General features: G+C 36.4%; 1 protein-coding gene and 1 pseudogene across 1 annotated transcript; one reads left to right on the top strand and one right to left on the bottom strand.

Moving 5' to 3' along the window:
- Positions 1 to 5,408: 5,408 nt before the first annotated feature.
- LOC139787167 (uncharacterized) lies at positions 5,409 to 6,593 on the top strand (annotated as a pseudogene).
- Positions 6,594 to 8,457: 1,864 nt separating this feature from the next.
- LOC139787168 (putative nuclease HARBI1) lies at positions 8,458 to 9,637 on the bottom strand (the record flags this gene model as incomplete). The annotated part of the gene is made up of 2 exons (XM_071726264.1): positions 8,458 to 9,319; positions 9,459 to 9,637. Coding segments are annotated over 2 exons (954 nt in total), but the record flags the coding sequence as incomplete, so codon positions are not given.
- Between the last annotated feature and the right edge of the window lie 4,183 nt (positions 9,638 to 13,820).

Genomic DNA, 13,820 nt, shown 5'->3' with positions numbered 1-13,820 from the left:
TGACATCACGCTTACAAACGATAAGCGTGTAAAAAATTTGTCAACATTTGACATCACGCTTACAAACGATAAGCGTGTAAAAAATCTTGTCAACATTTGACATCACGCTTACAAACGATAAGCGTGTAAAAAATCTTGTCAGCACTTGACACGCTTATAAAAACATATAAGAAATCTGCCAAAGAAATATAAAAATGCTAAGAATTTATGTGCAATAATACACACACACACACACACACACACACACACACACACACACACACACAAAAGGAAATGTAAGGAATTAACAATTCCTTGCATTTCCTTCCTGACGGAAAATTAAGACCACCACCTTCTCGCGGTTTCCGTTGAGCAACAGTATGCACGTTGTATATAAATACAAAATAAATTAAATAAGTAAAAATACAAGCTACAAGCTATAATTTTTTATTCAGAATTAATATTTAATTTTATTATTTACATTTAGATAATATTATCATGTTAAAGTTAATGTTGGTTTGTTATGTAAGAAATTAAAAAAAAAACAGCGTGCATATTGGCCAAGAGTGGATTTTTATACATTGTTACATTTGCAAAGTTAACTTTAATCAAAACAAATATTTCAAGGTCTGCAAATTAAAAAAAAACGGAGAATTCTTTTAACTTTTTATGTTTATAAAGATTTATGTCATTGCATTTGGTAATTTTTATATTTTAGACATTTTATTTACATATTATTCACAATTGAAATTGATTATACATATATCAGTGAATAACGACAGAATGATTGACATATATCTCGATATTTTATAAGAAAAGATTAAGTTTACAATAAATAACGTCGCCCATCGATTTGCCAACTCGAGATTCGGAGAATCGCGAGATCTGAAATATGTGCCGGCATAGCCGGCACTGGCATAGCGACGTCATAGCACAAGAGAGAAGGAGACAACGATCGTGTTCTGTCCTTCTTTGCGCCGAGCGTACACGGACAGAGGAGCGTGGCATTAGTGTGCGTGGCTATCCCTTGCGCAGCCTTGCCGGCGCATCCCCTCCACACGCTGTAGCATGCTGGTCGGTCTGCACAGCGGCATCACTGACTCTCACACTGCTACGGGAGATCCAGAGGCGGTCCAGCGAAGGGCCAGCGGCGATCCACGATCCGGCGGCGAGGAGGATCCGGCAACAGGAAGCATAGGGGAATTAGCGGGGACGAAGGAAGGTCAGAATCGGCAAAATCCATATCTTTCTCGATTGGTATAGACTAAAATCGAGTGGCGACCGTGAAAATTAAACGTAAAGTTGAACTCAACTGCGTGGAAAAGCGTATGATTGATGATCTCTAGTGTACTGTTCGGTCACAGTCTCGACTCACTGACTGTGAATCCATCCTTTAGTCTATGAAATTAACCTTATTGTTATACTTTCGCTATTTCTGTCTCAAATCATGAATTCTATCATTCGTTAACATAAAATAAGCAATTTTAACTCGCATTCGTTAACTCTAATGGCGAATTCGATTGGCGTGCACTCGCTCCGTTCCAGTGGCTAGTAACTTTTTGTTACTACGCGCACGTGCTCGGAGTGCGTAGTTCTATACTGACCCGAGTGCGGTCACTTGCACTGATCTGGGAGCGTTCACTTGCACTGACCCAATGCAGTGCAACTAGTAACTTCTTCAATGCCTACATGTGCAACGTGCGACGTTCGTAACCTTGAAAACCATTTTCAACTTAACCTTTAACGGCTTTTAAACGACCGTTTTAACTGAGCTAATAAGTCGGCTGAAGTATATTATTTATAATACGGTATAAAAACTTTTATTTACAAAAGTAAAACATTATAGGTATGTAAAATAAAGAGAAATATCTACAAGAGAGTTAAGATTTTTTATATTGAGATCAATATTACTAGTTTATGACATCTTATAGCACCTTTATTGTATATTGTGTAATATATATTTTTGTATAATTACAACTTCAAATATGTTATACTTTATACTTTCTATTATTAGTTACAGATTTTCAAAGAAAAGCATGGCTGCTAGCAAAGATAAGGATCCATCCCTCAAAGATAAGAACGAATTAACAACTGCTTGGTGTGACGAAAGTACACGCTTATTATTAGATAAATATGAGCAATATTTACCTTTAATTGGGCCTATGAAACGATTTAAATGTAAAAAATCAATGTGGATACAAATATCTAATGATATCTTAACAGAACTAAACATTGCACGAAGCAGTACGCAATGTGAGAATCGTTACAAGACTATTTTGAAACGTAAAATGCAATCTGTAAGAAGCAATCAGCAATCAGGTGCGAAACGAACAAGAGTGGATTTTGAAGCAGAATTAAACAAGATAAAGGCAATAGATGACAGCTTGGAGCCTGAGGTAATGCAAGGTCCTGGGAAAATTATTGAAAAGCAACAAGAAAATATAGCAATGGATCGCAAAGTCACGAAGTCACAAAAGGCACCGAAAAAAATGTCTATAAGTGAGACTTTATTACGCATTCAGGAAGATAAAGAGAAGAAGAGAGAAAGAAGACATACAGAGAAATTGGATATATACGTAGCTTTATGAAAATATTTTCAAATGATACAATTGATTCAAATCGAGATTCAACAACAGACAATGATACAATTGATTTACATCGAGATTCAACAACAGACAATGATACAATTGATTTAAATCAAGATTCAAGTAGTGATTAGAAAACAGCATACTTTTTTATACATCATACTTTATGTAATCTGAAAAAGTTATAAGTAGTTGCAATATTATCTTACTATTTTGTTCATTATATGATAACTAAAGACTGTTTCCTTATTAATATAAGAAAACATATAATGCTAAAGACTGTTACGTAAAAACTAAAGACTTTAAAATACTAAAGACTGTTTCTTTATATGTGATGTATTACTAAAGACTAAATACGTTATGTATACTTAAGTTTTTTATATGATGTAAAATGTTTTATGTAAAGAAATTTTTAGTTTTTTTTTACATCATTTGATAGTACAAAGTTACAAAGTACTTTATGCTAATTTTGAAAAGAAAAAAATTATGGCGGTTGGCCAAGGTTAATGCGATGGTAGGTGTTCGTTTGAGTGTTGTGGGGCCCTGAAAAGGGCCGATTGTGTCGTGGCCCTGAAAAGGGCCGGTTGGGTGTGTGCTGGTGTTGGAGTCGCTCACTCTAGGTGAGGCACGGCTTGGTACGGTCCGGTGGAGCGGTTGTTGTGCTCCCCTGTGAGCTCTGCGGCGGGCGACGTCCGTGTTGAGGCGGACGCCCTGTGGCTGGCCGGGCGGCTTCGACGGCGGCGATGATCTCCTGTACGGCGGCCTCGTGTGTCCAGGCGTATAGTTCCTGGTCGAGTGCTTCCATGCAGCAATGGTTACTCCAAAAAGGCTATCACTCTCGATATCTCCGGTTATAGGGAGCGTATGAGCCGTGAATGCTCGGTATCCCTACCGGCTGCGGCCTTATATTCCGTCCTGGCGGAATATTGAATGCGAGAAAGCTCTGCCGCCTAGCGGTGTCGGTCTGTTATTATCCCGGGTGTCACTCCAGGAGCGCGTGCTTGTCGCGCGCGGGCGCTCGCCCTGCCGCCGGTGCTCTTGCCTGGCGGGGCGTGTAGAACGGGTTGCCGTTCGGTAGGCGCGTGTGTATGCGCGCGGTGTGGTGGTCGAGCCGCCGTCTTACGGGGCGCTCACGACCGCCACAAAAATATATTTACTTTATTAAAGTGCATTAATAATATAAAAGAAACAATGTATGTATTAAAAAGTATTATTTTCTTTAAAATATAAATTTAAGTATTTTAAGTTTATATAGTATCTATTAAGTAAAAGAATAAATTTTATTTTGTGTTCTGTAAAAAAATTTTATTTGTGCATACATGTTTATTTGTGTTACATTTTCACTAATTAAAAGCCAATAAATTACAAATAATGTCTCTTTTTACCTCACCTTCCATCCTATCGTTCGGATTCTGCTCATTATAAAATTCTCATTACATTCTACGTCCTCCTCAATATTATCTAAATGATCATTGTTCAAAATACACAAATTATGTAACACACAACATGAAATTATAAAATTAGCAGAACGTTTAACTGTGAGAAAATCTAGTTGCATTAAGGGGTTACACCACTGTAGAATTTTCAAAAAAACGAAAAATTTTTTTTGCTTAAAAGGTGTTTTAGGGTCTTAAAAATGATATACTAAAAGATAAAGGGCCGCAAAAATGTCTAAATGTCAAAATTTTCAATTCTGCCGCAACGCTTTCAGGTATGCCCCGAGCGCCTTTTGTGATCACTGCGCGCGCTGTAATTTTGGAGTACGGAAGCAGGTATAATGGCAGTCGATAGAGAAGGGACTGTCCCCCGAATAGTCTAGAATGTTAAGAATTCACCTGGATGACTATAGGGGTCAGCATTAGTAATGTACATGTGAAGAACGTCTGTGTAGCGTTAGTAAAGCGAAGACCGTTGAAAAGGACGCTTTGCTTTCGTGTATAAGTTTTGTAATATTCGAATAATAGTTCATATAATACAGTGATAATTGCAATTGATTTTCACCATGAGTGACGATAAAGCGGGTCGTTATAGAAAAGGATCAAAAACTGACAGTGCATTCAGCAAGAAACCGCAAGCGTCACGCAAACGACCGTTGAATCGACATGAAATGGAAGCTCCCGAGGATTTAAATGTCAGCACATCGGCAAAGAAATTGAAGCAGCGTGATCTTTACGATATTGAAGTGGACTCTACTTTTAGCTATCGTCTCTTAAATTTTGTAGCAGTTTTTGCCGCCATTTCGGACGTCGTTGTTTGTAAAATGTGCCATTCGAAAGTGAAGTTCACTGAAACTAGCAAACGAGGTTTGGGATTTAAAATAGTTGTGTTCTGTGATAATTGTGAAAAAACAGAAATACCAAGTTGCCCATATGTTAAGAATGCCTACGAAATTAACCGCAGAATTGTGCTTGCCATGCGATTGCTTGGAGTTGGTTTACGCGGAATAACAAAATTTTGTGCGTTTATGGAACTGCCCCGCCCAATCTTTCAATCGTTTTATGACAAGGTCGTTAAAAACATTGCTAGTGCAACAGAAGTTGTTTGTAAGAAGAGTATTTCGAATGCAGCGACAGAAGAAAAAACAATTTCTGCTGAGAAAGGAAACAAAATGGGATCACGGTATCGGGCGACGGATCTTGGCGAAAACGTGGATTTTCATCTTTGTATGGCTTGGTTTCTCTTATTGGTTGGTACACTGGCAAAGTTATAGATGTCATCGTAAAATCAAAATATTGTAAATCGTGTGAACATTGGAAGAAAAAAGAAGAAACAGAAGAATATGCGGAATGGTCAGAAAATCATGCGAGCGAATGCCAAGCAAACCACGAGAGATCGGCTGGAAAAATGGAAATCGACGCAGTTGTTGAAATGTTTCGGCGCTCTGAAACCTTACATAACGTGAAGTACGCAAGTTATATCGGCGACGGCGATTCCAAGACTTTAAAGGTATTACAGATGCTACGCCTTACGAAAATATTATAGTACAGAAAAAAGAATGCATAGATCATGTTCAGAAACGAATGGGCACCCGTCTCCGTAATTTGAAAAAAGCTAAAAAAGGACTTGAAGGAAAAGGAAAATTGACAGGCAAGCTTATCGACGAACTTTCTATATATTACGGATTAGCTATTCGTAGAAATTGCGATTCGATTGAAAAGATGAAGAACGCTATATGGGCTACATTGTATCATAAATTATCTACAGATAATAATCCGCAACACGACAAGTGCCCAATTGGAGAAGTTCATGGTGCACTTGGCAAAAAGCGAAAGCGACAAACAGTTTGGGCGATTATCAACACAAACAACCTATGCACAAAGAAGTTTTCGAAGCTATAAAGCCAGTGTACGAAGAATTGAGTAAGGACGATCTTCTCACTCGTTGCATCGGCGGATTTACTCAGAACAGCAACGAGAGTTTCAACTCGACCGTATGGGCGATGGCTCCAAAATCAATATCTAGTGGAAAATTAGTATTAGATATTGCCACAAATATTGCTACTTGTGTGTTCAATGACGGATTTACCTCAATTTTGCACGTAATCGACACTATGGGCATGACAATTGGCCCAAACAGCTACAATCTATGCATGGAGGTGGACGCGGAGCGCATCAAGAAAGCGGAAGAATCGTTGAGTGAAGGTGCAAGAAAGGCTCGAATCGACTTGAAAGCCTTAAGAAAGGAAAAAGAGGAGGAGGATGTCAATCTAGAAGGCCAATTGTATGGTGCAGGCATCGCAGATTAAAGGTATAGAAGAATATAATATGATTTTACAGTACTTAAAACTTTAAACGCGTTTTTCTCGAAACTACTTTTTTTGAACTGGCCGGAAACATAACTCGAACAAATCTTCACCGATCGATCTGAAAATTTAACAGTATATTCAAAATTGCTTTCTCCAGCGACGTACGTAGGATTTTTTTTTATATTGCATATTTTTTTTTTATAAACAATTTTGTGACGATTTTTTTCATGAATTTTTAAACTTTTTTTTTTGAAGTGCACCATTTCGCGAAAAATCAATATATCGAAAAATCCTACGTACGTCTCTTGCTGTTGTTCTATAGAATCGAAAAAACTTTGGTTTTTTGTTCCAGGTCAAAAATTGCGGGAGTTAGGTTTCCGGCCGTGGACCCCTTAAAAAAAAGGCACCGACGGAGATATGCTGCGCAGCCGCCATTTTGTCATGAACGAAGTTGAAAAAAATATATTTTGTACTTTATTACTAGCATTATAAATCCCATTTTGCAGAATTTCGATTCATCTCTTTATTGCGCCAAAAAAAATTCCCGAAATATGCCTATTTTTTTCATGCTCTACAGTGGTGTAACCCCTTAACTGCCTAAATCTTTTTTTAATAATGCAAACGCATTTTCTATCTTAACTTTTGTTTGAGAAAATTTGAAATTATAATTTCGTTGAAGGGCTGTAAGATTGCCGTAATCTCTGTACGGGGTTAATAAATATTTTCTTAAAGGATATGCCGCATCGCCTAATAAGTGATAATTTTCTGATATATTTTGTATTTCATTACTTAAAAATGATAATTGGAATATTCTTGCGTCATGTATTTACTAGGAGGACCGGTAAAGACATCTAAAAATAATTTATTGGCATCACAAACTGCTTGTAATGTCAGAGATGGAAAATCATGTCTATTAACGTAAGTACTCTTAATTTTTTTAACAGGCGTTCTAATTTTAATAAATGTTCCATCGATGCATCCGAGGACCCCAGGAAATCTACTTATCTGAAACAAAGTTATTTTATAAATGTTTAAACATATAACTTTTAATACATATCTTTTAGCATATAATAACAATATTAATTACTTCTTCAAATTCACGAGCAACCTCTCTTTTTCTATCTTCTGTAGCAGGCATTTTTATTATATTTGGAGCAATATTAAGTAAAAATGTCATAACATTCGAAATGATAGCATGAAACGTAGATTCTGCTACATTAAATCTGGATGCAACGTCCCGTATCACGGATTTGTTTCCTGCAAACCTACAAATATAATATTAACATTATTATTACGTACCTATATATGCATTAACTACATGAGTATATATACTATGTAGTTAATACATATATATATGTGTGTGTATATATATATATATATATATACATATGCACAAACAAACATATAGCTTTATCCTTTTTTTTTTACAATATTTCCACAATAATTTGAAACGTGTATACTAATAGTATGACTGAATTACATGAAAGTGAAGAAATGTATTCATAAAACCATAAATGTGTCTATTTTAGTTGATTTTATATGCGTGATATAAGATTTATTTTATTTCATTATTAACATTTAAAGACTGATGTGTTAATTTACGATATAATTTATGAAAGATGTGTTAATGAATGAAAAATGGCAATTTTTCTTTATTTTAAATATGTATGTTTAGTTTTTGTATGTGTTACCAAATATATTAAATATATTCTATTGAGTACGTATTCATGTTTTTATAACTACCAAGTTATGCGTTATTATCAAATAATATGTTTACTGTTACCATTGTATTCAAAACATATAATTGATGCCACAGTTTTCTGTTACATCTGATAGGCATATATGCACATATACATTTCTTTTAATTACATATCTGTTTACAGACATTATTGATACAGAAAATTAGAATTTACAAAACGATTACAAAACTATCGAACCAAATGCTCACAGATGTACTTACAAACAACAATTGAAACAATTTGTTCAGTAGGTACATTTTGAGATTGTTACAGTTATATATTGTTTATTTGCATTACAAATACTACTATTGATTTTTTACTGTACATATTGAACATTTTGATGTTACAGAGAAGAAAAAGTTCTGCAAATTATCGTTAGTAATTACATATACGTTCATGACAGGCATAATTTTTTAGTTTCATACATGAAAAAACGTTTATTTGCCATGTAAATATATACATCACATCATACAAAGTCATATATATACATATAAAATTAATATAATAACTGTGCAATAACATCTCTTTTTTCATTGCCTTCTAGAAGAACATTATTATGATTATTTTCGTTTTCCATTGGCTCTAAAATGTTTTCAAATTGTTCATCTTCGTTATCAATACAAATATTGTGCAAAATACAACAAGCTAATACTAGTAAAGGTATCATTTCGGTATTAAACATGTATACATATCTTAATTTTCTAAAGCGTCCTTTCAACATCCCAAACGCCCTTTCTATCGTAATACGAGTTGATGATAATTTTGTATTATAATTGCGTTGTACATTGTTTAAATGACCATTGTCACGATATGGAATGAGCATATATTGTAATAGCGGGTACGCAGAGTCACCTAACAAATGTGTATTTTGTGGGAAATATCTTTCAACATCATGGTCAATCATTTGTTTGGTATCACTTAAGCGCCACACTCGTGCATCATGGACACTGCCACATATTCCCGTAAAAACATTGATGAATTTCATTGTATGATCACAAATACCTTGTAGTATTATTGAATGAAAGCCTTTTCTGTTAATGTAACTATTTGGGTACTCAATAGGAGCACTAATGGGAATGTGACAGCCGTCTATGACACCTACTACACCTGGGAAATTGCTCATAGCAGCAAATTGCTCTTGTATACGTAATAACTCGTAATGCTGTGGCCATTTTATGTAGTTTTCAGCGTGTTCTTGCAGTACGTAAGCCACATTAAATACACACTTCCATATAGTGTCTTTGCATAGCCCAAATCGATCTGCAACGGATCTAAAATAAAACAATTAATGTTGCATTAATTCAATAATATTAAACATGACTGCAATCATCTATTATTTTTACTATACACAGAGGGTCTAAGGATAAAAAAAAAATCTTTCCTGTACTTATAGTTTATACATTAGCTAACCTGTAAACTTCTTGATTGCCAAATATCCACAAAGCTATAGCAATTTGTTTGGCTGGTAATATTTTAGGACAATTATCTCTTTGCAATAAAGATGGTCCTATATGTTGTATCAACAGCTCAAAAGTTTCTCTTGTGATACGAAAATGTGATTTAAAATCTATGAGAAAAGAATATACATATTACACGACTTTTTCACTCCCGGAGCGGTCCGGGGCGTGTGCCGGATCAAAAGGGGAAAGGGAGAGAAAGATGAAAGGCCTCTCCGGCGATCCTCTCGCACCTCCGACGCTACGCGAATCGAATTTTATTGTTGGGCGCCAGACGCATAAATTTGCGTCCGCGAAATCGCGCGAAACCAGAAGAGACGCGAAACGAAATACGTCGATGTGCGAGGGAATGGCTAGCTCGACCTAATAGCAAGGCGGGGTTGATGAAGGGCAGCGTGGTATTCGGCGGGGTGACGCAAAATAATTAAGATCACGAACTCAAGCGATTAACAAATAAAAGATAACATTTATTCTGTAGTAATTCTCGGATGAAACAGTAAATGCCAATGTGGCTTTCAAAAAAAAAAGCAAATAGCAGGTGGTAGATAACGCGGGCGTCAAATTTTGAATACAAAATATGATAACGCGGACGCCAGAAATAAACGGAGAATGACGTTAACTCAGTAAACGCGCGGAATGCGCCGTTAGTAAGTAAAATAACGCGAGAAGAAAACTAAATTTCTAAATCACCGAGATTATAGAAGTTCACAGATAATAATAGCAGAAGATTACGCGGACAAATAATATAGAGTAGCGGTCAAATTACGACCGAATACGGCGTAACTGGAATAAACGAAATAATACATGAAATGCCGCGAAATGATAGTGCGCCACGCTCAGAACGCGTGAACGCCAGGTCCAAACCCGTGCAGGGATTCTGTCGCCAGAAGAATCTTAACCTAACGCAAGTAATAATCTTAATAACAATGGCCAAATTTCGAGCAAAAATAGGTGTTAACATTTATATATTCAAAATACAATAGTACAATCGAATTAGTTTACGTTTCGACCATACTTGGTCTTCTTCAGAACCGCATATACATAATTAAAGTCGAATTTACAAATAAAGGAATCGGGTACGATCCGGCGCTACGAATTTACAATCAAATCTACCCATGTCAGCAAAGAAATAGATCATATTGAATATATCTTATCGGATGTTAGTCAAATTTAAAGCTGAGTCGATCGTTTGTTTGTTACGTTGCAATACTTATGTGTGTCCAAGTTGATGGTACAAGCGAGGCCATTGTCTCCAAACCCTCTTAGTGGCAACTGAATCAAATTTTGAAATTCAGTAGGAGCACGTGAATTTAATAATTAAGTTTGACTCGTAAAAATGGACTCACATAAGGGGTTAGTGCAACCAAACGCGAGAGTAATCTTTCCATCGTCAGATAGGAGCGTGTGTTCGTAACCAAAGACTGCGAACGACTGAGAAAATATCCGCGTCGCAAGGGCAGAGCAACCAAATCATTGTTATTAAAACACTTATGACAACAGCCTCAACACATCAAAATAAGCCTCGTTTAATTGCGAAGTATTTATTGCGAAGTATAATTTCACGATTCAATTCCAAAAAAACAATCCGGATGTTGTCTTTACAAGGGCTGATAAAGGTAATGTCACTGTAGCATTAGACCAGAAGGAGTACATTCAAAAGATGGAGGCGATGCTTGGGGACAAAGATACCTATGAAGTGATTAAAAGAAATCCATCAATCAGAGTCGAAAGAGAATTAAATGCTTTGATTAAAGTTTGGTTGCAGAAAAAATATATCTCCAAGCAACAATATCTTTTCCTACACTCCAGCGATTCCATACTTCCCAAGGCTTATGGTCTTCCAAAAATACACAAAAAGAATGTTCCTTTTAGAATAATAGTTTCATCCGTTAACACGGCCTTATATAATCTTGCATCGTATCTACAGGAAATTCTAGCTGACAGTATACCGAAACCAAAGAGCCACGTAAACAATAGTTTTGATCTGTGCACCGATCTGTCGATGATGAGATTACGAGGGTCTGAGATTCTCGTCTCATTAGACGTTGTTTCATTATTTACTAACGTTCCTTCGGAGTTGGTCGTGGAGGGTATAAAGAAGAGGTGGAAGTATATAAAAACCAAAACGAGCTTAACTCGTGCCGAGTTTATCGCTGCTGTAAAATTTGTTTTGTCTTCTACCTTTTTCACATTTAACAATGTCATTTACAAGCAGACGTTCCCCAATGGGCTCCCCTTTGTCTCCTACAGTGGCTGACATCGTCATGGAGGATTTGGAGGAAAGGGTTCTGGGCGCATTGAGTATCCGGCCGTCGTTTTATAGGCGCTATGTGGATGATATTGTTATGATGATTCCTCGGCATTGCATTCAGGAGGTTTTAGATCACTTTAATAATTATCATGACAGACTTAAATTCACAATTGAGTATGAAGTTAACGGCCAACTTAGCTTTCTGGACTTGATGTTAATTGTTAAAAATGACACAATTATAACAGATTGGTTTCATAAAGAAACTTTTTCTGGGAGGCTATTGTCCTTCCATTCGAATCATCCTATTCAACACAAAATAGGAACTATTTTTAGTTTGGTTGACAGAGCGATGATATTGTCTCATCCTAGTTTTTATAACAAAAACTTAATATTTGTTATAAATGTGTTACTTGGAAATGGGTATCCCATCGATTTTTTATTCTCGCATATCAATAGGAGACTGAGGAAACTTCAGTATATAAAGAAGAATGACTCTGAACGTTCACAACAAATTAAAAGTTTTATCGTTTTGCCATATTTAAAATCTACTTCTGAAATTATCACCTCAACGGTTATCAAATCAGAAAATTCCGTGGGATACCGTATTCTCAACAAACTTAATAACATTATAAAGGTCCAGAAAGATAAGAACGCTCATTTCAATAAGAATAATGTAATTTATAAAATCTGTTGCAAGGATTGTGATGCCTCTTACGTCGGTCAGACTAAGAGGCAGCTACGCACTAGAATAAAAGAACATAAAGCTAATATCAAATTAGATGCGTCCAAGCATTCGGTAGTCTCTGAGCATATTATCGGATCTAATCATTCTTTCGACTGGGACAATGTTCGTGTCTTAGAAGTGGAGCATAACTATAAAAAGAGACTGACTGCAGAAATGATACACATCAAGGAGCAGCCTAACGGCATAAATTCAAACAAGGACACAAAATTATTAAACGAGGCTTATTTTGATGTGTTGAGGCTGTTGTCATAAGTGTTTTAATAACAATGATTTGCTTGCTCTGCCCTTGCGACGCGGATATTTTCTCAGTCGTTCGCAGTCTTTGGTTACGAACACACGCTCCTATCTGACGATGGAAAGATTACTCTCGCGTTTGGTTGCACTGACCCCTTATGTGAGTCCATTTTTACGAGTCAAACTTAATTATTAAATTCACGTGCTCCTACTGAATTTCAAAATTTGATTCAGTTGCCACTAAGAGGGTTTGGAGACAATGGCCTCGCTTGTACCATCAACTTGGACACACATAAGTATTGCAACGTAACAAACAAACGATCGACTCAGCTTTAAATTTGACTAACATCCGATAAGATATATTCAATATGATCTATTTCTCTGCTGACATGGGTAGATTTGATTGTAAATTCGTAGCGCCGGATCGTACCCGATTCCTTTATTTGTAAATTCGACTTTAATTATGTATATGCGGTTCTGAAGAAGACCAAGTATGGTCGAAACGTAAACTAATTCGATTGTACTATTGTATTTTGAATATATAAATGTTAACACCTATTTTTGCTCGAAATTTGGCCATTGTTATTTGTTTAGCTGTTTGCTTCATCGAGCGTATTTATTTCGTTTTTTTTTAATAATCTTAATCTAACGCACGTAATAATCTTAATCTAACGCACGTAATAATTTTAATCTAACGCAAGTAATAACCTTAATCTAACGCGAGTAATAGTCGGTATCTAACGCAGAGAACGAACTTGACGCGAGTAGCGTCCCCAACGCAAGACGGAACGAACGCAACATGTGATATCGCCAAGGATATCCTAACGCGAGGAATAAGGCGCCGAGGCGCTCAACGTAACGCGAAATACTAAACGGACGCGAGGAAATAAGCGAGCAATACTATAACTAACGCGAAATTACCGATTTATCCTAACGCAGGGAACTGAGACTAACACAAGTAATCCTGATCGAACGCAACACACGCGATCGTCAGCGACAGTTCAACGCGAAAAATGATACGCCGAGATACTCAGCATAACGCAAAATACTCGAATTAACGCGAGAAAGATTACGGAATTACCGCG

The sequence above is a fragment of the Temnothorax nylanderi genome, unplaced genomic scaffold (genome assembly GCF_030848795.1).
Source record: "Temnothorax nylanderi isolate EJ_2023f unplaced genomic scaffold, tnyl_v1.0 TNYL_tig1309_pilon, whole genome shotgun sequence".
NCBI lineage: Eukaryota > Metazoa > Arthropoda > Insecta > Hymenoptera > Formicidae > Temnothorax > Temnothorax nylanderi.
This window is presented reverse-complemented; position numbering and strand designations above follow the sequence as displayed.